The 27,070-nt window shown below is 46.9% G+C and overlaps 1 protein-coding gene across 1 annotated transcript in view; it reads left to right on the forward strand.

The window, feature by feature from the left end:
• CHSY1 (chondroitin sulfate synthase 1) overlaps positions 1-22,022 on the forward strand; it is a 75,642-nt gene extending 53,620 nt beyond the window's left edge. Inside the window, exon 3 of the mRNA XM_041469253.1 lies at positions 18,570-22,022. Coding sequence (XP_041325187.1) covers positions 18,570-20,162 — 1,593 coding nt within the window. The 3' untranslated portion in view covers positions 20,163-22,022. The remainder of the gene's footprint in view (positions 1-18,569) is intronic.
• Positions 22,023-27,070: the final 5,048 nt, after the last annotated feature.

Genomic DNA, 27,070 nt, shown 5'->3' on the forward strand with positions numbered 1-27,070 from the left:
TAGCACTGCTGGGATGTGGTGGGGTATGGGGAAAAAGCTAAAATTCTGAGTCAGCATTCTCTCTCTGCTGCTCTTTTAGACTCAGACCAGGAGTTTTTTTGGAGTCCAACACAAAAGTCAGAGGATCCAGCTGTCCTGCACAGCAAAGTGCCTTTCAGGGATGTCTGGCCCAGCTGCTGTGCTCCACCCAGGGTAATAGTCTAAGCAAAGCAAAACGCTGCTTAATCCCAAGTCACTTTTTGTGCCCACAGCTTAACTCAGACTTCCTGCTCTCCAGTTCTTATCCTTCAGGGCTGAGGCTTGGATTGCTCCAAACCAGTGTCATTACCAAAGCAGCATGAAATGTGCAGCCGGCCCGGCCGGTGCCAGGAGGAATCTCGTGTCCCTGCAGGTCCACGTTGATGGGAGGCTGGGGCTGCTCTCAGCTGCTTCCTGGCAGGATTTGGGGGCTGGCTTAGCACAGGGCTTGACAATGGATTTTCCACGAGGTGCAGCACACGGCAGTGCCCGCAGCCCCGGCTGTTCCTTGGTAGGAATTTGGACGCTGCGGTTGGCAGAGGCAGCAGCGCTGCGGATCTGCCGCTGCTCCTGCCCAAAAACTGGAGCAGGAGCGATTGGAAAAGCAGGCAGTGCTTGTGTTTGGAGCCATAGCTTGTGGAGCACTCGCTGGTGTTCCCCCCTGGGCTTTGCTCGTTTGATCTCGCTGCATCACAGGCTGTTCAGTTTCTCCCAGGTGTGCTCGTATTAACTCAGGAATGTCTGCCTAATCCAGTTTTGCTCTGGAGGGATGAGGTTAATTCCTGGTCGTCTCCACAGACAGATGATTGATTAGGGGAGAGATGCTTAAGTGGTCCTAAGAGAGAGGCATATCCCACACTGCAGTAGGAGAGGCTCTGGGGGAGGGATTTAGCCTCCCATATGCCCTGGGATAGGAATTGTTCCTGACACCAGCTTGGTGACCTACAGTGACCTTCACCATGGATAACTAGCCAGACCTCTTTGAAAAAAGTCTGTATCCTACCTGGGGCTTGGGCTGATGGGAGATGCTGAGCAACTTCTCAGAGCAAAGCCCCCATGTCTCCATACCTTCTCCACTCATATCTTTTGCTACCAGAACTACATTTAACACCAAACCATCCCTGATCCTGGTGGAATCTTCTAGTTCATTAATACAGGACTATGAGTGGTAGGGACAAGTGGAGAAAGATATAAACCTTCCCTCATCCTGGTGGAATCTTCTGAAGCTCTGAAATAAAAGTCCATTAATACAGGACTATGAGTGGTAGGGACAAGTGGAGAAAGATAAAGACAGTTGTGTAAGGTAATGAGCTATATGGATAATTTAGGGGTTCTGGTCCAGACAGGATGGTTGGTCACATGTAAAGCAAGCAGGATGGTCTGTGTAACAGCTTCCAGAAACTTTATTTTTAAAATAATTTTTTAAAAAAATAGGCTTTAGTCTGATTTTTAGGTCAGAGCATTTGGGCAGTAGTATATAATCTTGCCCACTTTTTTCATTTGAGTGAAGCTATTCAAAAGTTCAGCCATTTTGATAGTGTGGTGTCCTTGTTTTCAGCTCTTGCATCTTCTTACACCTCTAAATTAATATGGAAGCCCATTTCCATATTGTCAGATTGTAACAACCCACACCTAGTGGTCAAATTTGGACTTTCTTTGTAAGTGCCTTTCCTACCATGTTACTCCTGCTTTGTCTGTCATAAACCCTCCAAAGGCCAATGCATGTAGTGACCATTCTTTTCTGTGCCAGGCACTGAAGTAAATGTTGGTCTGTAGAATGTGATTTTTGAATGTGCTTTGCCCAATGGACGTAGGTGTCAACAGCTTCTGTTTCAGTTCTTGTTAGAGTTTTTGTACTGACTGTTTTGCCATCTGCCACTGCTGTCCCTCATGTAGCAGAGGCTGGTTCTGCTCTCCAGGCCTGTTCTGAGGTAGAAAAAGTGTCACATTTCGACTGCTGAGTCAATGGAACAGTGACACACAGCAGCATTGCTCTGACGTGTGGTCCAGAGAGCATTTCAAATGGAATAAATCCTGCAATCCTGTTAAAACCATGCCAAAACACTTTTCAGACTGGGTAAATATTAATAGCAGTCTGACATGTGTTTCTTGTGGAGTGTCATCTGTAGCTTTAGCCACTTTGGGCAGGAGGATCTCTGAGGGGTTTCTAAGCCAAAATTTGTGAGGCTCTTTCTCTCCTTAGTGGGGGAAGGAACTGATGGTCAGATCTCCAAGTGATGTTTAATATGTGCCCTGTTTAAGCCATCGATCCAGGAACAGAAAGTCCGTGTTCCCAGACCTTTTAGAAGAGTCACTCTTACAGGATAAGGTTGCCAAGTCTTCCAGAACTTTAATTATCACACTGTAATTCCATCTGCAACCTTAATAGAGGCGATGTCGTGAGTGGTGATCTGCTTTCGTGCTCCTTTTGCATACCATGGGCTGATACACCAATGTTTGCATTTTTGGCATTCTTGATTTTTAGGTTTTTCTCTTAAAACAAGAAGAGAGACTGCATGAAAGTCAAAAGGAGTACAGTCAGTCGTCAATGCAGTCAAGGTAGAATTTGCACAGCTGCCAAAATGAGGTTCAGATATTTTACTGGGTGACACAAAATAAATGTTTAATTCATAGTGCATAACACTTTAAATAAATATCACTTGGCCACCCTCTAATGAGGATATGCTTGACCATTGACACCTCGTATTCTGGCTGTAGTTTCTCTCACTAGTTTTTATGGCAGGCTGTACATGTTTTAGAAAAAACAACATTCAAAATACAATTCATTCAATCTTGTCGAAAATGGGTCTTCAGTTTTGTAACATCATGTTTGAAACCCTACATTTAAATTGCTGCTTGCAAACAGCCTTCAGGATGCAAACTGAGCTTAAAACTGAGTTTTATGGAGCAATAAACTGCAATGTCATATACTAGGTGATGGCAGCATACAGCTACTGTCTATTTTTGAACTAAGGACCTAAATATTTCTCCTCCATTTTGTCTTCTTGAGAGACATTTGCTTATTCCCTGCCTCCCATGCCATGCTGGACCCACCTGCATGTTGGTTTCCTAGAGGTTTAGCCTGTGCTTGATGAGAGGAGCAGTTATTTTGTGAGCCTGGCTGCACAAAGGAAGCAGAAGTTTGGTTAGTGATTATTCTTTCTCACTGCTTTTCATTGCATAACCAGCACTGTTTCTTGGACAAACCAGCCAGAGAGTGAAGAGGAAGGGAAAAATCTCTGGGAATAATGGAGCAGCTGGAGGAGGGCTCCCCCGGCTCCTGGCTGTAACAGGTGGGAGGGCTAAGGGAGTGGAAGGAACACATAACCACAGCCTTTGTAAATATGGATTTCCTAGGTAAACAGGGATTTGTGGAGCACAAATCTCATCCACTGCAGTGAGTTATTTGTTGCAGGTGTAGTGAGTCCCTTCTGCTCTCTCCACAGCTGCTGTTTCTCACCAGGCTTTTGTCCTTTTCCTAAGAGTTGAGCATCTCTGGTTTTGGGCAGCCTCAGTTCTTAAGGTATTATCACATTAGCACTGTGCTGTTCCTTCTGGGAAGGTAGGGACTTAGGGTAATGAAAGTAGATAATTAGGGTTAAATGAAGGTAGGAAGAAGTTAAGGTTAAATGAAGGTAGGAATTTAGGGTTAAAGGAAGGTAGGAAGGAGTTAGGGTTAAAGGAAGATAGGAAGAAGGGTTCAATGAAGGTGGGAATTTAGGGTTAAATGAAGGTAGGAAGAAGTTAAGGTTAAATGAAGGTAGGAATTTAGGGTTAAAGGAAGGTAGGAAGGAGTTAGGGTTAAATGAAGGCAGCTGAGGGGGAGGCAGCTCTTGCCCACCGCCGAGTGCTCAGTGGGGCTGTGGGCTCCAGCAGCTTCTCAAATCAGCTCCCCCCTGGTTTATGTCAGCAGTGAGACCCAGTTGGTGCTGATAAACCTTTGGCTATTTCAGTTTTGCTGAGGAGGCTTGGCAGGAGATCACACACCTCTCCCAGCATCTTCCCAGACTGCCTCAGCAAAGGGGCTGCAGCTCTTCCACGACGTTCTTGGATGGAAAGTGCTGCGTGCTCTGCTGGGGAAAGCTGCTCCAGAAGCTCACTAGCACCACTCTCCTGTCTTCAGGCACGGCTCTTCCTGCTGCTTGTGTAGCTGCCAGGACTCAAACATCAGGGAAACCAGAATGTTTGCACTGTGAGCTAATCTACTCTTTAAAGATGTTAGATAATGTAATAAAATAGCTCAGCGGTGCATTGCAATTACCTTTCACATTTCGTCATGCTTCGAAAATTTTTGTCTTCTGAAACTAGGACTGTATTTTTAGTACAGTGCAATCAAAAATGTCTGGCCAAGAACCTGATATAGTACCTAGGAAAATGGAAATATTCCTTTAAATGTCTTCCAAAGCTGTGGTTTCCGCTGAGTATTAAACTCCATTTGTTATGTCGTGATTACATACTTTGGTCTGGGTGATATATGGCTTGGTTTTATAATTCCATATATATGGACAGTTTGATCTCTTCCTTGTATTTTTAATAACAGAAAGCACAACGTAGACTTTTATTTTAGCATGATGTAAGCATAATTATTTAGTGGGCAAGAGAATCAAGATTGCATTCTTTTGCTTGCCACTGAGGCTTACAGATTTATTATTGTTTTGTTTTTTCCTGCATGGTTATGGCCAAAAGATTCATGCTGTTAAAACCTAAACCATTATGTCAGGGTGATGGTTTCTGTAACTTGGAAGTGAAGAAAGAAACTGAATCTAGAGTTGGCTAAGTCACCCCTGGGTTTGGAGTGGATTTGACATTTGGATTTGATGTCATTCAGTAGTGCATGAATTAGAGCATCTCCTACAAACCTGCATCATGATTCACAAAGTTCACTCCTCCTGGCATTCTGCATTAATTATTAGCAGTGGTCTCAACTGCTCTCATAAACTACAACCTCCTGCTGTCACGTGCTCTTTTCCAGTCTCCAGTATATCTCTTATCCTGTAAGGAAATTTCCAGGCTGGCATTCATTGCAGCACTTGCTGTCTAACACAGTGTCTGTGCAGGACTGCTCAGCCCCTGCTGCCACCTTGAGTGAGCCATCAACTCTTGTGCCACACACTTCTCGTGGCCTTGAGCCACTGATCCCTGTCTAGCTGTGCTCCTGTGGAACACAAAGCAGGCCCAGAGCAGATAAATGTCCTTTCAAGACAGTGCCAGTCTCAGTACGGTGTGAGCTGTCTGAGGGATGAAGATGAGAAGGATGTTGTGGTAGGGCTGGGTTTTGATGTGGGTTTTTTGATGCTGTGGGGTTATTTTACTTTCCCTTTACTTTAGCCTTTTGACAAAATGAAGAGGCTGACATTTCATGGGTTGGGTGGTTTCTGTCCCCTGCAGAGTGGACAGGAGGGCAAGGCCACAGGAGAAATCCAACATGCAGGGAGCCCAGGAAGGTGGAAGGTTTTCTTTGACAGAATTCTTGGCTCGTTGCAAATAACATGGTAGATCTGCTAAGATGATGCTGTTTCTCTGCTGGTGGGTCCCAGAACCTGGACACTCATCCCTGCTGCCAGGGGACAGTGCCTGCTGTGGTGGGGAGGCATGGTCAGGCAGGCACTGACTCTGCTGAGTCCTCATGTTCTGGCCACGTCACTTCAGTCCCAGCCATAAAACCTCTTTCTTAGAAATCCTCCAAGTGTGAAATCCCAGTCCTCAAGAACAGGCAGTACTTTGGTTGGAAATCAGCATAAGGCAGTGAGCAGTACAACATGTTGTGTAAATCTTGTGTGTTTGTGTCCTCACCCCTTTGAAACGAGGCAAAGAAGTGTCCTTGGGAGTTGATGGATTTAGTGGGGTTTGTATGTGATTTCTTTTAATGTGCTTCAAATTAGTCACAGTGCTTTATTCCCTAGGCTTTGTTAAGCTTGTGGTCTGACCATATTGTGATAGTCACTCCTCACAGTTTACTCAATACTAGTTTTAATATCCGGATATAGATTTCTCCAATATCCTGCAATGCATTTTTCAGTGCTTTTCTGGCTAATGCTAATACTAAACAGTCTGAGATGCATCAGGCCCCTGAGCTACATTTTTAAGGTCAGCATAATGCTTTTCATCTCTCATCTTTGCGCAACACAGACTCCTGGTACGTGTTGGGGTTTTTTTAGGACATAAAGTACCCAAAAGGAGGTTCTTGCTTAAGGAGTACTATGAGACAACGCAAGGGTGCTGCAGACTTGCTCCTTCTGGTCTGATCTGTCCTTCTCCCTTCTACTCTCCCTCTGTCTTTGCTCCTCTCCTTTTTTATCTGTGAGAAATACCCAGCAATGCACTGTTTCCATGGAAAACAAATGTCCAGGAGATCATCTCTGTATTCTTCTGGCTTAAAGATCTGGAGAAAGAAGTGCTGTTCCAGAGGGGAAAATAAAAGTTCTCTTTTGACAGTTTGCTGAACAAAAAGGTGGCACACTGAACAGATTTGGCTCGATTTGTGCCTCTGTTCCTGTGGCACTACTGAATTAGCTGTTAAAATTTCTGTGAAGGGAGGAAACAACTATTTTGAAAGTCAAGTGGCCAAACTTCTCTCAGAGGCAGAGGTTTGTTAGTTGCTGGTTGTGTATTGAAGCACTTCTGGACCAGGTGTAGATTTGCTCTCTCCAAACAGAAGAAAGAGCCTTTGAACATATTATCATTGCCTTAAAAATAAAAAAGAAAACTCTCGCCTCAGGCATTTGACAGGAGGCCAGACCTCAGAGGACAGCTGAAGAGAGACAGACAGGTTTCTAACATCTGGTTTGGGTGGGTGGATTATATTTGACTTTGGCATTCACATCAAGACGAGGCAAAGGCAGGGCTTGATGAGGAGCACGGTCCCGCAGCCTGCGTGACATTCCCTGGCTCTGGGATGGGAAAACCCCAAATGGGGATGAGCTAAACAGCCATGAAATGGGGGTGAGAATCCATGCAAAGCTCTCTCTGTAGGCTTTAGAGAAAAGTGCTGCTGGACTGGGCATCCCAGCTCAGGTTGTGGCTGTGGAGGACGTCCCTGACAGATGTCCTTGAGCAGAGTGAGAGCTGTCCTCCCACCCAGAGCTCTGGGGGTGCCTCTGGGGGTGCCAGATGAGCTGTGCTGAGCATGCAGCTCTTTCAAAGACTCAAATAATGGGTGTCAGTGCCCACTTGGTTTCCTGACACAAGGTGCAGCCCCCAGGACTGAGTCAGCCATGGATCCTCTGCCACCAGCTGAGCTGTTCCCAAAAGCTTGCTCTCAGTAGAGGATTCCAAGCCTGCTCTTGGCTAGGAGTTGGGAGCACCTATTTGCTCATGGGGTGCACGGCAGAGCCCGGATTAGCTCAGCTCAAAACCGCACTGAACTCGGGAACAACCTGCAGTTCAGATGACACAAGTATATCTCGGAAGAGTACTGAGGGAAGGCAGCAGAAAGTAGTGCTGTGTGTCCCTCTGAAAGCCCCATTGAAGGGCTCTGGCTCCCTCGTGGCCGTGCCTTTGTGGCACAGCAGAAGAACACAGTCCCCATCCATGCACCCTGCCCTGCCTGCCCCTGAGCCGCGGTGATTTATGACACCCCCAGGACACCAGGGCCCGTTTCAATGCAGCTTTAAGCTGTCAGGCTGTAAATTGTCTTGGTTCAGGAGCTACTTCAAAGCAGCCCAGGCTTCCTGCAGCAAGGAGAAGGCTTTCTGGCAAAGCCAGCAGAAGTAATTTGCTATTCATGAGTCAAATCCCTGAAATGTCCTCGATCAGCAACTGAAAATGGGTCATAAGAAGACAAGGCATTGCTGTCTGCTGAGGGAGCTGCAAACTCCACTGGCCTTCTCCATCTGTTGGCTAAAGCTCCTTCTGCATTCTCAGCAGTGGGTTTTCCTCCCTCCCTGCCTTTCTCTGTTGAGCACACGTGAGGTTGCTTGGAGCAGCAGGACCTTGACCCAACAGGCAAACCCACCCAGGAGATCTCCCATTTCCCCTGTCTCCCAGATGAGTGGAAAAATGTCAGTGGAGTATGGGAAAGTCACTAATGAAAATGAGAAATTCCTCCAAGCTCCTTGTTTCCAAATCTAGAAAGGCTGCAGTGGCCAAGGGAGAGGGAAAGGAAGCAGCAGCTGGGTGCAAGCTGAGACTTGTAGGCTGCAGGCTGGCAGCTGGAGGGATGGAGGGACCAAGCCATGGTGGCTGCAGGCAATGGGCACAAGTTTTGGAGCCAGGTCTGCTCTACCAAAACTGCACCTCTGCCAGCTTGGCTGCAGCCAGCAGAACAAAGTGTGCTCCAGGTTGGAAGCAAAGAAGACCCTAGAAAGACCCAAAAACTCTTTGTATGTGTGGCTAATATTCAAAAGAGAATTAACTTGTGTTGTGTGATTAGCAAATCCTTCCCCAAGACCCAAAAATTCTTTGTATGTGTGGCTAATATTCAAAAGAGAGTTAACTTGTGTTTTGTGATCAGCAAATCCTTCCCCAAGCTGTGTGAGTATTTGAGACTGTTTTTTTCCCTTTCCATTTCTAATGCATTTACATTCAGCATAATTGCATTTATCAGCATCTGCATCTCCTGTTTTAATTTAGAGCATTACAAAGGGAGCAGTTGAATACTCCTTTTGTCAGAGCTGGATGATGGATGGTGAACATCCAAGGCTTAAACACCCTTGTGGAGGTGAACCCCTGGCACTGACAGACTGTGTGTAATGCAAGAGGCACTTGGTTACAGAGTGCTGCAGAGTAATGCTGCTTGTTCCTTGTCCAAGCTGTGCCAGACAGCAAACTTCCAGAAAACCTCAGACCATATACAGTTAGCCAGCAACCCTGTGTGAAATCTTTAACCATATTTGAACGAACGGGCTGACTTGGACACGGCGAGGAGGGAAATGCCAGTCTGCCTGACAGCTCGTTTTAATAATGAGAAAGTTGTTCCACTGACAGGAGGACAATAAAAACTGTGGCTGCCTAGAAAGATGTTGCCTTCCTTCTAGTTCTGAGCGTATGTGAAACTCCAGAGCAACGAGTTGGTCCTAGACCTGTGCATGTGCAGCAGTGCTTTTCCCTTCTTTCATAACCTTTTTCCCTTCTCTCACCCCTTTTCCCTTCTCTCACCATTTTTCTTTCCAGGGTGTTGAATCTGCACCCACCATGCCAACCCTTTCTAAATGAGTAATTAGTAAGTCACTGCTTTCTCCTAAAAAGTGACTTATTTAAAATATATTATCCCTCGTGCTTCAGCAAAGCAAGCAATAAAAATAGGTGACCTTTGGAGTTAGAGCTATTAATGCACAGTTTATGGTGCTTTTGGGTTACAGGGCATGAAAGGCAAATTCTTGAGAGATTTATCAGCCCTCTGAATGGGCAGACCTTGCCTGCTGATCCTTATTGAGCTGTATCTTTTATAACCAAACTGCGTGTATTGCACTTATTTTAGGTGGCAGAGCTGTTTGAGGCAGAGACCTTCTCAGTGGTTTTGGCAGTGCCACGTCTCCGCTGCACGATGTACATATGTTTTCCAGTGGTGAGACAAAGGGCAGATTTTGTTTTTGAACTCAGCACAGAAGAGCAGGAAGGCTGTAAGTCGTGCGTGGTAATGGTACAAGCACTAGAGGAACCCTTGTGCAATCATCATCTCGCTGTGGAAATTCTTTCTGCAGCAGCTGCGTTACTGCTTGTTACCGTCACAGCCTCCTAAAGCTCTGCTATCCCCAGGCCAGGGCTCAGCTGTGGATCCTCGTGGGCTGACTGAAACATGTGGCTTCTCCACATAAAAAAAAGGGTTTGTGACTTTATTTTCCTCCCCTCCTCGGAGCAATTGCTAAACAATTCTTTGGGCAAAAAAAAAAAAAAGTGCACGCGTTTCATATGGACACTTGAGAACAATGCTGTGCAGCTTTGGTGAGCCCTGGAAGCTGTCACCCTGTGCTGCTCCCTGTGTGAAACAAGCTGGTGATTGAGTCCAGGCCCTTGCAGGCAGTCTTCAAACCAGCTCCAGAAATGGTGGCTCTGGCTGAAAAACCAGATTGAAGATGAACTGCTCTGAGCTCGCAGGAGGGTGAAAGAGGAGTGAAACCCTCTGCCTGTGTCACAAATGTTGTACTGGGCACTGGTTCTGTGGGAGGTCTGTAGGGAACTCCATAGCTTGTTCTAGTTTGCTTCCAACAGGAGTAAAAGGAGATTTCTTTTAAATCCAGCTTAATTTGAGCTCCTGGCATCATTGCTGGATGCCAGGGAGGGGTGTACTGAGATGAGCTCAGCTGCTTGAGCATGATGCTAGTAGCACCAAGGTCGTGGTCATCCCAGTATGGACCATTCACTTAGGAGCTGGACTCAATGATCCCTCTGGGTCCCTTCCAGCTTGGAATATTCAGTGATTTCTGTGACTGTGATTACTGCTGACAGCAGACCTGGGCAGGAAACCCAGCACTGCCTCGTGCTGCCAGCTCCCACCCCGCTCGCAGCGGAGCAGCCTTCAGCAGCGGCCAGCCATGGTGTCTCAGCATGACCCTGGAAAAAGCAGCTAGAGAGCACCATGGGAGCACTCACTGAAATCCAAGCCTGGAAGAGAGATGGCTGAGCCATGCACAGTGGTTCACCATCCCCTTGTCCTTTGTGCTGTTGCAAACCAGGTGACACCGGTGAGACACGAGCGGAGCCTCGTTGGTCCAGCAGGACCAAGTGGACACAGAGAGTCCTCAGAGTGTTACTTCAATGCTGGCTGGTTCTGTGTTTCAGATAACCCCACCAGCTTCAAGTGGGTGCAGCTGCCACCTCCTAGGGACAGGCCATCAGCAATTTGGAAGGGGCTAAGGTTTGAAGAGTTCCTCCTGAGCAGCATCCCTTCTTCCAGCTGCTCGCCTGGCAGAGGCACAGCACAGCAGCACCCATGGAGTGGCTGTTGTGGCGTCTGGGAGGAGGGTCCACCAGCAGAGGAATTAGAAATGTTATATTTCCCAGTTTTCTGTCAGTTTTCATCAGCTGATACTGATGTGATACAGAGAAGTGCTTTTACCATCAGTTTTTAGGAAAGCATAATGCAGATGGGTTTATAAATGAAGTTATGGAAGATGCTCTCTCTCTCTGAGGCTGATCTGGCACTGCAGGTCTGAGGGCTGCAGCTTTGACACAGGCAGCTGAGCAGTTGGCCTTGTCTTGGAGATTTAATTCAGCATTCCCAGCTTCTTTCCTGCCCCTTTCCAAAAGGTGTATTCCTGACACAAATCTTCTCAAGGGATCAGAAACAGCAAGCATGGTCTGTTGCCATGAAAAAGGGGCTGTGGCTCTCCTCATCCAAAATGGTTCTGCTTAAGCTGGAAGTGATGAATGTCTTGCAAATGAATCTGTTTTTTAAAACACACCCCCACCTTTTTACACGCAGGGAAGAACTGCAGCTATTGTGAGGCTGAATCTTTGCCTAATTAAATTCACAGTAATCTCCTGTGAAGGCTCAAGAGAGATTCAGAGCTTTGTGCTGACTGCCTCAGCCCTGTCCTTCAGTGCTGTTCTGTGACATTGTCTCCCTGTGCCTGCTCTGGGGTGGAGGTTCCTGGGACATCCTGCAGCAGCAGAAGGCTGTGCTGGTGGGCAGGGCTGGCAGGGAGGGATCCTGCAGACAGACCCACTGGAGCCAGTGCTTCCCCTGGGCCTCTTGCAGGATCTGGTGCTGGCAGAGGTCTGGGGTGCTGTGTGGTGCAGGATCACTGCTGTCCCCATCCAATCTGGCACAGAGGCTGTGCTGCTCCAGCTTGGATTTCTGGTGCTGGGCTGATGCTGAGATGGTGGGTGGCTGCCTGGGCTGCAGCTGAAATTTTCTCCAAGCAGAGGGTTTCTTCTCCACTCCCCTTCAAGCAGCAGCTTTTGCTAGCCTTGCCAAGTGGACCAAAAAGGCTCCTCATCCATCGTGGCTCACAGCTCCTACAAAACCACTGGATGTGGAGAGTAGCTCCCAAATAGGAATCTTTGAATTCCATGGACAAAAGTATTTCTAAATGATTACATTACTGCTTCTTGAAAACACATGGTGGAAAATCACACAGCAGTCCAGAAGAGGTCTTCTCTTCTGTAGTCTGTGTTCAGAGGAGACTGCATCCCTCTAACTCTGTTTTTAGCATCCAAAATATATTGGCCAGGGTGTCAGAAGCTTTCTGCTCATCATCTCCAAGAAACTCCCCTTCAAGGGTCATGTGCTGCTCCTCTGGAATCTTAACACTTTGCATGAGAAAGAGCAGATACAGACTTCCAAGGCTGTGGCTCTGGCTTTCATGGGCCTGTTGAAATGCATAATGAAAAACAAGTTTTCTTGTGCTCTGCCTGTACTGTGGAGTAAAAGTGTGGAGTTGACAACAAGGAAAAGCAATGCTGAGATGCAGCAGATTCAGTGGGCAAGTAATCTGGCATCATCCCTGAGTCTGGCCTTCAAATGAGCAATCAGCAGGGAGTCACTGTATCCTGGTTTTGTTTGGATCTGGGACAGAGGCTGGAGAGCTGAATCATTTGCCCCATGGGTCAGAGCCTTGACTTGAGCAAGGGCGAGCCTTGTGAGGAGCAGCAGTTTGCCCCAGGACTCGTAATTTGGAAATTATGTTAGGAGCAACTTTTGATTACACTTTCTCAGGCAATCCCAATGACAGTTAGTCATTTGCACCTACGATGTTCTGTTTCTTCAATAGCTGCAGTGTAGAACATTTGTTAATGTTTAGTGGTATTTTACTTGTTTTTGTTTCTGTCAAATCAGAACCTTTTGGACTAAAACCTCGCAATCACATCCAGCTCTCCTAAGGTTTACACTGCTAAATCTAAATATCCTCACTGGCACATTCTGTTTTATCTGGTTTCTGTATCCTCGTTTAGACCAGGAGGATGAAGCTCAGTTTAATGCAGGGCCAGGAGGAGGGAAGTTCTCTGCTTCCTGGCTGGAGGATCTCAGTTCCCAAGTGCCTTGGACGGCTCCCACGTGTAGGTTTTGGGTAATGAGGTTGTGGAGCTCAGGGTCAGAGGTGAGGTACTCGATGCCAGTCTTGAAGACCCATTCATTTTTGCAGGTTTTCTTCTTTCCTTTGCCAAGCTGGAAATACTTTAAAGGCTACTTGGTTTGAGAAACTGTAAATGAATAAGTAATTTTTAAGCTCTTCTGCTTGCTTAAACAAGAAAGGATTGGGATAAAAACAGTTGTTTAATTAAACAGCTACTTGGTATGGTTCACAAAAGCTTGAACTCCAGCAGCTACTCTCCTAATTCACAGATTCCTTGGGAATTCAATGACCTTGAGTTTGCTGTGCTTGAAACTTGCCTGAGTTCTTGGCTTCCTTTCTGGAATACTTTGGAGAGGAGAGGAGAGCAGTGCAGGAGGCACAGCAGGGCTCTCAAGTGAGACCAGCACTGTTCCTCTTAGGATCATATAAGAAGAGGCATTTGTGTTGTGCAGAATAAACTTGTTGCTTCAGAGCTTACTGCACCCAGAGGTCCCAGCTGGATCTGCCTCTGCTACCCCAGCCATGGAAATTTTGAGTACTGACTGCTCAGGATGATTTTCTTGCCTCTCTTTGTGAAACAAAGCAAACGTGAACCAGCAGTACATGATGAAATTTGTGTGAGAAGTGATTGTCTGAAGAATCACATCATTCAGTCGTGCTCCAGAGCTCAGGGCTTCACTTGCCAGCTGAGAGGGAAGCCTGATCTCCCAGCACTGAGTGGTGTTTCCTGCATCCTTTCCTGTAGTGGCAACTGGGGAGCTTAAAGCCATGGATGAGTGGCTAAGTTCACTGGAAGTGAGTGTTTATCCATTACTTCCCTGTGTTTGTCTCCACCATAATAGCTCTGTCTGAAGGAGTGGCTTCAGTCATGTCAGTGTTTAGCTGTGGGATATAAAGCATCAGGATTTAAACAGAAAGAACCCTGAATACACAGACTTGTATCCAGGAGATCCCTACAGTCTTCCCCTCCAGCACAGGGAAGTGACAAAATCCTGCTGCTCCTTTCCCTTGGCAAAATTTTTCATCAGTTGAGCTGCATTGGTGATGTATAAACCAGAAAACTGGAGATCTGATGTGGTTAATCAGTGCAAAGTGGCAAAATGGTGCTAGTGCAGTTCCCTGGGATGTGGGAGCAGGACTTTAATCTCACTTCAGCCAGCCAACAGGAGCTGCCCCCTGCCACCAGCTGTGCCACATTTTTGGAAGGAGGAGATGGAGCTGAGCATCCTGCCTGGGTTTGGCTGCAGAGCTGTGGGGCAGGGTGGGGGCTGTCCCAGCACCTGCATTGCTCCTGCAGGAGAACAGCTCCACAGTGGGACACACATCCTCATCTCCTCCTGACAGAGGTGCTCTGAGCTAGGTGACATTAACTATCATTCGGGCTTTTAATTAGCTGGGCTTTGTACTGAAACCCACCTTGGGCATTCCGAAACCTGCCATAGAACGTGTCTTATCCGTGGTTGCTGTTCCTGAGGCTGGTGGGGCTGTGTTTGCTGGGCTCTGCTAGCACAATCTGGAGCTGTGAGAGAAAGCCCTCGGGGGCTAATCCGTGGCTGCAGGCCAGTTTTTGCATAAACTGGTCTTATTTTTAAAGTCCATTTTCTCCAGTACACTTTTTTTGGCCTGCAAAAGACTTCTTCATTTAAAACGAAGAACATAACACTCTCTCCTTTCAGTTGGTCTTTTGGATATGAGCCAGCAGTGCCCACAACAGCTGTACCACAGTTTAAACATTCAGTCTCTAATGGTTTGGGGAACATTAGGGTTTTTAAGGCTTCAACAGGTCTAGAGTAAATAGTGGTCAATAAAGAGTAGCTCTTCTTTGTATCCCTATGCTCTCAGTGCTCTGCACTAGAATAAAGCATGCTTAGAATATAATCATTGCAAAATTAATATCCATGAAAGGTTCTTTTTTTAAAAAAAAAAGAATCACAGAGAAACCTGTTTCACTAGAAGAAGAGTTTGCAAGAGTTCAGCTCTCAAGACTCTGGTAACAGGCATGGGGAATTTGGCACGTAATGTCTGTGGGAGACGTGCATGTCCTGGGCTTGTGTCACTCCCCCTGTGTGTGTTTGGTGACTGGGAGGAGCAAATAAATCACAGGTATTCCTTTCTCTATGGCCTTCTTCCACCCACCTATTGGTGATGTACACAAGAGTTAATGATGATTTTGTATCTTCTTATGGCTGTCCAGTGTCACGTGGAGTCAAAAGCCAGCGTGTGCTAATTGGTGATATTTAGCACAGTGGTTTGGACCCAAATATGGTAAGAAATTGTATTAGCAGTGATTTGTGATAGGTGGGCATTGTCCTTTTTAGTGATTGAACCCAGTGCTGGGGAGCCTTACTGATTTGGGCAAATCAGTGTTGGTGGAGCTGTCAAACAGCCTGGAGGGAGTTGCTCATTTCCTTCAAGTTTGTAGGTGTGGGTGAGCAAACAGAATCCACGTGGGGCTGGTTTTTGGGACAAAGCCCTGTGGCCTCGCAGCCCCTCGGTGGCACTGGCTCCAGTGTCTGCCAGCACCTCGGCCTGAGAAGGGTTAAACTGCTCCGCTGGGCACTTGGACTTTGTGTGCAGCACTTGGTGCCACTGTGAAGAAATGGTTTGTAACTTTTTGTGCTCTCTGTAGGGAGTTGTTTAACCCCTTCCAATACCCTTCTTTGTGTTCCTGCTGGTGTGGGGAACCTTGGCTCCCCGAGGGGGATCAGAGCTTCAGGATCCTGGCACACCCCGTGCCTGCTGCAGCCTGCTGAATGCCAGGGGACAGGGGCACACTGGGGAGGAGAGGGGGAGACTCCATAGGAAAAAACATGGAACGTGCCTTGCAAGGCACTCTGCTGAAAAATGGGATTAAATAAAAGCCTGGCTGCTGTGTGCTTCTCATTAGCTGCAGCGCAGGGTTTGCTCGGGCAGTGTCACCTTCTTGGCTGGAGCAAGGTGGATGGTAATAGATGTTTCAGTTGTAAATTGCTTTGTGTTGGAGCCCCACTAAAGGCTTGCTGAGATACGTTTTATTTTCAGTTTTTGAAGCAAGCTAGTTTAGGGAAAGGGCAGGAAGGAGTGTTAGAAGGAAACCAGTGTACCTAAGAGGTTGTAACTCCTGAGTGGTAAGCCAGAGCTTTAAAATATGCTTCTTAATTTTAATTTGTGCCATTTGCTAGGGGTTACTATCTTTACTTCCATTGGGAAGTTTCATAACATTTTCCTACCCATCAGTATTCTATTAAAACTTTGTTGTGTAATCTGAAAGCCTTTCTGCTTGTCATGGTTTCCTCTTCAGAATGCCCTAGGTAGCAATTTTGGAGTAAATGCATTCAGGCTGCGTGGTCTTGATTTTGTTGTCTTATAAATTCAAAACAAGACTTGAAATTAAATCCTATTGTCAATTTCCCTTTAAATAATGGCGGCCTAATGATGTGATTTAAGAATTTTTATCTGATGTCACAGGACTCCTGGAAAAGCCTCTGCCTATAGTTGTTGTTAAAATGTCAGTGAAATTGGTTACCATATGCATTTAATACTTGTAGTTTTACATGTCTGCAGTGTTAGAGGATAGATCAGTGTTGTCAGTAAAATAAGTGGGTCCTGCAGTGTTGGACTGATCCTGTTCTTCCCGTGAGAGCTCTCCACTGCAGTAAATGGTGCTCACAGGACTGACCCCAAGTGGGTGTGATTGAAGGTCTCCTAAAGCCCTTCACAGCAACAGCCAGGTTCAAAGTGACCAAAAACATAAAGCTTTATTAGAAGAGGAAACAATACAGGGATGCAAATGAAGAGCAGTCTTTTGGGTGAGTGGAAAAAATGTTCCTTGGGAAAGCATGAGGTTCATTCAGTTTGGATAACTCTGCTGGACGTGGGATTAGACCAGCTAACCTCTGCCCGTAGCGCTCTTTTAAATCTTGCATGATTTCTAAAGGGATATTATACATCTCGACAGGCAGCTCATCCGAGGCCTGCCAAGGGGCCATGGCCAAGATGTTCTCCTTTGGCTGCGTTGCTGCGCAGATCCATCCATCCTCTGGCCTGGATTGCTCCCAGACAGCGTGCACGCAGCAGGGATCACTTGGGGAGAGCGGGAAGAAGGTGAACTTGAAGGAGAAGGGGGTGGGGGACTGGTGGTGACCCACGAAATAAACGTCCTTTCTCTCTCAGTGCTGCTGAAATCCCTGCCTCGCTGCTTTGCAGTGATTTACGTTTGCTCAGGTTCAAATCCCCGCTCCCAGCAGGCTCAGCCTGCTCCGCGCTGTCGGCGGCGATACGCCGAATGTCAGGTTTCAGCATGCACACAGCCGGCTTGTTGAGATAGCAGCAATTAAATCCAGGTGTGGGTTTATCCCTGAGATTCAGTGTCTGTCCACAATAATGGGAAAAATGCAACCAACGGCCTAATAAAACAGGACTTGTGCTGGCTCTGAGCAGCTGGTTAAAGGAAGGTTTCTGTGCTGGTGATTTTCTTTTCAGTGCTCTGTTTGATTGCCATCATATTTGAGACCTTCTCCCTGGTTCTTTTTCTGAGTTTGGCTCTTAGCTGACCTGTAGAGCCCTTTTACACAAGCTTTATTGCCGTGTTTCCTGTGGCAGATTCCACTGCCAGTAACAGAGATTGGATCCCATATTGAATGAGGGTGCTGTGTCTGCTCTGGCAGGTTGATGACATTTGTGCTGTGACATACAATCTGCCTGTGGTCTTTTTAAATTTCCATCATCTAAGCCTGTCTATACCTTTGGTCTCAAGGTTTTATTTTCAGTTTATTTTCCACATTATCATCCTGGTTTGCCTTGCACGATATCAGCTACTGCCTGAGCTACTGAGGAGTGTAAAGCTGGTTTGTCTGCTTTCCTAAGGCTTGTGAATCTAATCTCAGCTCACTATCTTCTTGTTTTGAAATAGCAAATGCCACGTTAAGGGTGTTTTTATTGTGGTGTGTGCATGCATCCTGTATTACCTGACTTCTGGAACTCTAGGAATCTCAGGTCAACTTTACTGTCCGTTGACATTTTAAAATGACAGCTGTAGCTTTGCATTGCAGCACTTGAGGTAACATATTTGGCATCTTGACTAAAACATTCAGCAACCTGCATTTTTAGTGCCTAAACCTGGATTTTTAATGCTTAAATGGCATTTGGATATAATGGAAATGGTGTTGTCACATTTGCTTAGTATGTACATGGCATGCCTTTTTATTCTTCTTTATTATTAATATGAAAACAATGGGAAACAAATGAATAATGAGAGTTTTGTAGTGAACACTTCACGGTGTTATTTTCCTGGTGATGGTGTGTTGTTGTGAAGAAATGAGCTTACAATGGACTTACTGCAGAATTGTTTGGCCGCCGGTGATACCTCTAGAATGGGCTGTAGTAATCCCAAATCCATGATAGATGTTTCTTTCACCAGTTCACAATGAATAATCCTCTTAATTTCCTTGAATAGCAGCTGGTATTGCTACAACCTGTGCCTAAACCCAAGAACAGCTTATTCAGAAATCCCTGTGAGCGAGGGGGAATTCTCTCCCAGCGGGGTCGTGTGGGCAAACTTTCACAGGGTCAGCTCTGCCGAGACTCTGACTTCTCCTCTCTTTCTCTCTCCCCTAGATGCAGCAGCTGTTCTACGAGAATTACGAGAAGAACAAAAAAGGCTACATCCGTGACCTGAGGAACAGCAAAATACACCGAGCCATAACTCTGCACCCCAACAAGAACCCCCCGTACCAGTACAGGCTGCACAGCTACATGCTGAGCCGCAAGATCGCCGAGCTGCGGCACCGCACCGTGCAGCTGCACCGCGAGATCGTGCTCATGAGCAAGTACAGCAACACCGAGATCCACAAGGAGGACCTGCAGCTGGGCATGCCGCCCTCCTTCATGCGGTTCCAGCCCCGCCACCGGGAGGAGATCCTGGAGTGGGAGTTTCTCACAGGGAAGTATTTGTACTCGGGTGCCGACGGGCAGCCGCCTCGCAGAGGGATGGACTCGTCCCAGCGCGAGGCGTTGGACGACATCGTTATGCAGGTCATGGAAATGATCAACGCCAACGCCAAGACGCGGGGGAGGATCATTGATTTCAAGGAAATACAGTATGGGTACCGCAGGGTGAACCCCATGTACGGAGCAGAGTACGTGCTGGACCTGCTGCTTCTCTACAAGAAGCACAAGGGGAAGAAGATGACGGTCCCCGTGAGGAGGCACGCGTACCTGCAGCAGACCTTCAGCAAGATCCAGTTCATGGAGCACGAAGAGATGGACGCCAAAGAGCTGGCCAGCAAAATCAACCAGGACTCTGGGTCCTTGTCCTTCCTCTCCAACTCGCTGAAGATGTTTGTCCCCTTCCAGCTCAGCAGGTCCAAAGCAGAAAGGAAGGAGCTCAAAGACAAGAAGATCAACATCCTGATCCCTCTCTCCGGACGGTTCGACATGTTTGCAAGGTTCATGGGGAATTTTGAAAAGACGTGCCTCATTCCCAACCAGAACGTCAAGCTGGTTGTCCTGCTGTTCAATTCCAACTCCAACCCTGACAAGGCGAAGCAGATCGAGCTGATGAGAGATTACCGCTCCAAATACCCCAAGGCTGACATGCAGGTTCTGCCGGTGTCGGGGGAGTTCTCAAGGGCACTGGCTCTGGAAGTTGGATCTTCTCAGTTCCAGAACGAGTCTTTACTTTTCTTCTGTGATGTTGACTTAGTGTTTACCACAGAATTCCTCCAGCGGTGTAGAGCCAACACAGTTTTGGGTCAGCAAGTATATTTTCCCATCATTTTTAGCCAGTATGATCCAAAGATTGTTTATAGTGGAAAGGTTCCTAGTGACAATCATTTTGCCTTCACTCAGAAAACAGGTTTCTGGAGGAACTATGGCTTTGGTATCACCTGTATTTACAAAGGTGACCTTCTTCGAGCGGGTGGCTTTGATGTCTCCATCCAAGGTTGGGGCCTTGAAGACGTAGATCTATTTAACAAAGTCATTCAAGCTGGCTTAAAAACTTTCAGAAGCCAAGAAATTGGAGTGGTCCATGTGCATCACCCTGTTTTTTGTGACCCTAATCTTGATCCAAAACAATATAAAATGTGCTTGGGGTCCAAAGCTTCAACTTATGGGTCCACACAACAGCTGGCTGAAATATGGTTTGAAAAAAACGACCCAAATTTTGGGAAAAGCAGCAATACTAATGGCTCAGTGAGGACAGCCTAATGTCCAGCTATGCTGGAAAAGACTTTTTTTTTAATTATCTAATTTATTTTTGGGAAAATGTTTTTTGATAATTCACTTTTAAAAGACCACACAGGATATATTTTAGAAATCATCGTTGTTTTCTTACAAAGCGCTCGTTTTGAGAAGAACAAGGCCCTTGGGTTTTTTTGTTGTTGTGTTTTTGGTTTTGAACAAAACTGTGATCAATATTTGCCTTCAAACAAAAAAAAAAAAAAAAAAGAAAAAAATTGTTTAAGAGTTATCTGATCAGCGGAAATCTGACTTGAATTAGAATTTCCTTATGAACAAAAGATTGTTTCCTACCGTTTCCGTTGCCGTCTTCATGGCTGGGATTCTGTAAATGTGGACCCGAGCGTGCAAAGCCAAGTGACAAAACGCTGTGTCTAAATGTTTTCGGTGTGACTGCTACCGTGCAAAGATTCTGCTCCTTTGGGTCAGGATTAGCCATTAATTCTCAAATTGCGTTAGAAAATCCGAGTGGCTGTGGCGGTGAGAAAGGGTGGTGACGGCAGGAGGGGTTTTTGTTTTTCCCTCATAGCTGATTATTTCAGTTTAAAAATTCACCTCCACTTAGGATGGGCGGGCGAGGGGAGGAGGTAAGCACAAGCCGTGATCCGCTTGGTCCCTGTGGGAATTGCGTTTGGTGTTTGGTCCGTGGACGGACGGAACGTTCGGGGAACCCGTGGTGGGTTCTGTGTTCTGTCCTCAGCCACCCCCAGAGGCTGAGCCACACCACCAGGGGCTGGGAAAAGGGGAATCTCTGGCAGCCAAACCACAGCACACAATGAACAATCCAAGATCCCCGAGGAGAACCTGGAGAACTCCTCTGCACCGAGTGTCCCGCGCCCGAGCGCATCGATTTCCTTCGGCCGCGTCGTGGTACTGGGAACAATTATTACATTTGATTGCTAGTTTTGTTTTGGGATTTTTTTTTTTCCTGTATCTGCTAGACCGTTAATTTATTTAATATCCATTGTTTTAGGTTCTTGACCTTTCCTTGAATATCTGTTAGTCATTTTAATATTTTATATATATATATATGCGTGTGTAAATATATATATATATATTAGGAATGTATTGCATCTTCTCACTGATAAGGTAGTGTACATCATACTTACAGTAAATGATCTCCAAAGATTACTTTCTAAAATATTTTTTCATGAATCTTTTTTTCTCCCCCCCCAAAATTTCTTTAACATTTTTGGAATGACTTCAGTGAGTTTAGAAATTTTTTTGGTATTCTAAGAGGAACTGGGGATGAGGAGGCTGAACACAAGGAAAGTGTGATCCCTATGAGTTAACACCTAGCAAGGTAAGAGAAAATACACTAAATAAAGTGCCTTAAAGCCAGATAGGGAACCCTGTACACTGAGACTTAGACAGTGACTGGACATTGTCATTGAAGCAGATGATCTCTTGGGACCTGTGTACCTGTAAATATCCTGCTCAGCAGAAACAAAAAATAAAAACCAGCGAACAATATATTTTTCTATCATATCCTCCAGCCCCATTTCATCCCATTGCCCTCAGTTCCACTTTGCCTGCTCTTTGGGAGGCAGGTGAAGGAATGGAGAAAACCCAAGGCTTTGGTGGTTGTTGCCATGTTTGAAGGGATCTTACAGTGCAATTGCTATTCCAGTGGAAGAAATAACCATTGTTTACACGTGTATGGAGTATGAACTGCAACTAGCATAGAGTCTGTGTCTTACAATGTTCATCATTTTCTGGTGACAGTCCCAAGGACGTAGGTGCATGGAAAATTTTTCTTTTCCTCCTCTCCTTTTTTTTCTTTTTTTAAGACTTGCTTCTAAGATGCAATAAAGATTTTTTTATTTGCAATCGGAGCTGCTCACGTCGTCAGTCCGTGTCGTTCCACCCACAGAGGCACAGAGTCACACACCTTGGGGAAGCAAGTCCAGCTGAAAGGATCTCTCTCTTCTGAAGGGTTTTGACCTCTGTGTTGTGTTGTGGCCTGGGATGAGCCCAGTGCAGGGCAGAGGGAAGGCAGAACAAACCCGTTCATCAGGAGCTGGTGCTGATGAGCTGTGCCATTCCCTGGTTTTGACTTTTTCCTCATGAAAATGTTAAAATTACTTCTGCTGCCTGAAAACACCCATAAGTGTACATTTCAAATGCATGCAGTGACAAGGCTGCATGGTGCCCTAATGCTTTGTGTGTTCAGAACACAGTAAAAATAATTATTAAGTGGGTTGAGCACTTACTTATTTTTTAATAGCTCTAGGAGTTGTTTGGTGTTGGTGTGAGGACAAAATTAAGTCCCAAAGCAAGAATCTTAGGGATTGCAGATTTTCACCCAAGGGAAAGGGGAAAAAAAGACCCAAACAGCTTGTATTTGTGGTACAGAAAAGAGCTTAAAGAATATGAACCCCAAAGAATGGCAGCAAAATGGGGGGGAAAAGCCTGTACTTGTACTGTATTTATTAACATTTATTATTATGTAGGACTTTTTTTAGTCTGTAACAGCTGGTAAAAGCAGAATGTAACTGGAAAAAGCCATTTTGAGAACAGCACCATGTGGTATTGGGGTTTTTTTCCCAGTTGCTGCAGTTCTAATTCTGTTACCAAATCTCTATTAAAAGTGAGTTTTGCACCAAGCTTGCAAGCACAAGCCTCAAGGCCTCACATCGCAATTGATCACGTATTTTATGGACTCACAGTTTAAAAGTAGTCAATTTTAAAGTGAAATTTTAATTATAACCCTTCATGACAAAGTCTAAGCACATAAAACCCATTTTATACTAAAGTAAGTGGCATTTGCTGCCCCACTTGTAAGGAGTTGGACAGAAGTGGAAATCATCAGCTGGTAGGTGCTAACCCAGCCTTGACAAAAATCCCTTCTGGGGCTGGGACATTTCATCCTGAATTTACTCTGGTTGTTTGCTTTCAACAGAAGTTTCCTTCACCCTGAGGAAGCAGGGAAATCATGGAGAGTTTTCCTCTGGGCCACAGAGGTGTGAGAAAATGAGATGGTGTCATCCTGAAAATGAAGGATGTGGTGCCCAGTCATGTCCCATCTGCAGAGATGCTTCTGTTCTTTATTAAAACAATTAAAAATGTGTGACACTTCTTTCCCTCATTATTCTGGTGCAGGTAACCTGGGTTGGATGCTGTGGCATCCTCACAGCAGTAAAATTCCCACCCAAACTGAGCTTTGCAGCCCCTGGGCACATGGTGTTAAACCCTTGACCTTCTCTGCTCACCCCTGGGAGAGGAGCTGGATTTATTAACGCTGTTTGCTAAAATCTTTTCCCTCCTGCTCAAGGATCAATGATGGCAAAAAGAGAAAAAGGGAGATGGGGGAAAATGTGAGTCCAGAAAGGCAGCGGGTTCTCCTGGTGACCGTCATGCTGGATGTGACTCTGTACATGTGACATTATTTATCTGTGACTTTGCAGAGTCACAGCCCATGGAAGGATTTCAGGTTTTGGTCCTGTGGGCACAGGGGGGGTTTATTACCCTGAAAACTCAGTGCCCAGCTCCAGCCCCTTGTGCTCCCCTGGACCTGCCTGGATGGTTCCTTTCAGCACAATCAGCACAAAGTCCCGCTGACCCAAATCTGCTTACTCTGAGTTTTTGTGGCAGCCTCTAACTTTACATTGCAAATTATTATCCTGAGCTGTTTCACATGAATACTTGCTAAAAATACTCGGCTTGCACAGCCAGCCGCAGTCGGGAACTTTTTGGAAAGAAAATCTTGCAGAGGCATTAAAAATGGGGAGAAGGTCCAGGCCCCACTGGGCTCCTCCTCGGCTCTGGCCTTGGTGATCCTGGGCTGGTGGGACACTGCCGACGTGGGACCTGTTTTAAGGAATGGTTCTGTGCCCAGTGGACTCTGCCAGTGTGAGTTATCGTGCTGACCAGAGCAAATTCAGGGGTTTGATCCCAGCTGGAGCTCAAAAACCACCTCCTTCCAGGCTTAGGCAGCCTTGGAGACAAGCTGGGCTCCCCAGCCGAGGCAGTGCATCCCATGAGGAATCCTTTCCAACTGTTTTCCTGGATTTTACCTGGCTGCTGCTGCCAGAAGCACTTTTATTCCTCACGTCCGAACTGCTGCTGACACTTTCCCAGGTGTCAGGAACGTGTCCATGTCCTTTCCAAGCTCCAGAACCATCTCCCAGATCTCCCCCAGCCCAGGAATCCCTACCACCTTCTAAATCACTTTTATGAGTGGGGTGAAAAAAATTAAATTAACATTAAAAAAAAATAACAGCCCAAATACTGGGCTGGCTGTATTTACTTTCACACTTTAATTCAATAAAAACCTCAACTTTAATTGACCTGAATTGGCTCCAACATTTCCAGCAGGCTGGGCTGGAGTCTCTTGGAAATGTGGGTCCCCCCCTGTTTGGGGTGTCAAAAGGACTTTGCCAGGGTCCTGCTCCACCTTTTAGAAAAAGAAGACAAAAGAGTAACACCACCTTTGTGTTTTACTGACTTTTCACCTAAGGGCTTCCAAAAGGGGCCGAGTTTGAAGTGGTTCTGTGATAAACAAACTCCCAGTGCAAACAGGCTGGGATGTGGGGCAGATAAAGGCTGTGTGCTGTGCCAGGATGGCTCTGAGTGCTGGGCAGGACAATAATGGCCCTGGGAAACCTGAACCTGTGGATGCCCCACTCATGGGCTGGGGGTGTCTCTGTCCCTCTGCCCCCTGCCAGCATCACTTGGCAGTGATTCCCCCAGTGCTGAGCACCTGTCCCAGGTGAGCCCAGCCCCAGCCCAATCCCTGGCACCATTCTTATCCCCAACCCCATTCCTTGTCCCATCCTTCTCCTCATTTTCGTCCCCATCCCCAACTCCATCCCTGACCCGATCCTCACCCTGATCTTCATCACAATCTGCACCCTCATTCCCATCTCCATGCCCAGCCCCATCCTCACCCTGCTCCACGTGGGTTCAGCCCCTGAAGCCCAACCCAGCTCCCATCCCAGGGGTGAGCTGAGGACAGGCCCAAAATAGCCAGGATATTTCCTGTCCTTTTAAAGCTTGCTTAGAAAACTCATTTCCTCTGTCCTTTCGGTAGCAGAATACAAAGCAGCCAGCACTGCCCCTTTCCCCACCTCCCTTAGAAATCACCTTCTTTTTCCTTCTGCTGAAGCTCAGAGCCCTCGGTGCTGTGTGGAATGGGAGCATCCAGCTGCTGTGTCAATGCTCACCCGCTCCCACCTAGCAGAATGAGCTGTTACATTCCCTGATTTCCTGCACATGGAGAGGTAGGTTGAGAGCTGGCTGTGCACCCACAGTGCTGGGGCCCCAAAATGTCCTGAGTGGGCATGAGGATAGGGGATGCAAGCAGTGATTTGCCCCTTCATCATGCATCCTCCCCAGAAAAATTCAGGCCATGCCCCAGACTGGGATGCTGGGCACAGCTGTTCTTCATCCCATGACTCTGCACTGATGCCAGCAAAGAAACAGCCCAAACCAGGAATAGGAATCAGTATCCAGTGGGAATTGAATATAATCCTTTCAAAGCAGGTAAAGGACCATGGAGCACTCCAGGAAAAAGCCCAGGGACGTGTGTGGCTCTGCTCTCAGGAGGCAGCTGAGTGAGGGAGTGAAGCTAGGGGGGCTTTTGGGCTCAGTTAATCCCAGGCAGGTCCTGTTCATCTTTCTTTGCTTCCTTGACGAGTAAATAACACCCCTGGGACCCCCTGCCCTCCCACTGCTGGTGCTGGGGGTTAATCCAATCCCAGAGCATCCACTTCCCCCCAGCACCGAGCCCAAGGCTGTTTTCTTGCCTCTCCTCAGCCAGCTGAAGGAATAACCCCCTGCCAGGGCCCTGCCTGGGCTTATTTTTATCAGCTGAAATAAAAAAGTGAGGATGTGATAGGTGCAGCTCCCCCAGAGCCACACCTGGAGCTCATGCTGCCCCTCTGTTCCCAGGCTCTGGGGCTTTTCCTGCCTTTGGCTGTGACCCCATCCCTTCCTCCAGGATTCCTGATGCCCCTCACCTGTCCCTGCCATCAGGATAACAGACTTAGATGGTGAGAGAGAGGGAAAGGAGCACTGAAATCTCAAACTGTTTGAACTGGTGGGAGTTGTTTTAATTTTGTTTTTAATGTCTGTTTATTTCTGCCCCCAGGGAATCATTCCTGCAGCACGTGCAGTGCTCACTTAATGGAGCTTTGTGCTAATGAGGTTTTCAGGTCTGCTGAAGAGGGGGATTTTGTACTCATTCCGAGGTAGCAGCACTCAGGCTCTCAGCTGCTTTTGGGAACCAACCCCCTGCTCCCAGGAGGTTTTGGGACACACACCCACCACTGCAGCATCTCTCACAGGTCCCATGAAACCCAGGTGCCACCCCCTTCTCTTCCCTCCCCAGCTGAGCCCCCTGACCCACCTGGCAAGGAGCAGGGATGTCTCGGTGTGTCGGGAAGGGTGCTGAGCAGCACAGAGCAGTGTCCAGCAGAACAAAGGCCCTTTTGTGTCCAGGCCTTGGCCAGGGCCCACCAAAGGTTTGGGAGATGCTCCAGCCTCCCCCGTGGGCACTGCAGCACAGCACCCAAGGTGTTCTGGTCAAGAGGGACAATAAGGAACTGCTGTGGTTGTTCCACAGGGTGTTTCCTCAAAGGAAACCTGCAAGGCTGAATGAAAGAATGAGGCCCTTTATAGCTCCTGTTGGGGCTTCAGGTATCAAAGGAAGAGTTCCTGCAAGTCAAAGGAATCTGGCAGCTGGAAAAGGTGACCATGAGACCTCACCCCAGCCCTGAGAGAAAGGCAGAGAGCGTGTCCTGGCAAGGGAGGGAAATTTTTGGTGCTGCCATACCTGATCATGAGCTGCTGGAGAGGCACAGGGTGAGAGTCCCAGGCAAGGCCAGCAATGGAGACAGTCTCTACTCACAGCCCTGATTCCAGCTCTGCTCATCACA

The sequence above is a fragment of the Pyrgilauda ruficollis genome, unplaced genomic scaffold, assembly GCF_017590135.1.
Source record: "Pyrgilauda ruficollis isolate IOZ18807 unplaced genomic scaffold, ASM1759013v1 scaffold23, whole genome shotgun sequence".
NCBI classification, from domain to species: Eukaryota; Metazoa; Chordata; class Aves; order Passeriformes; family Passeridae; genus Pyrgilauda; species Pyrgilauda ruficollis.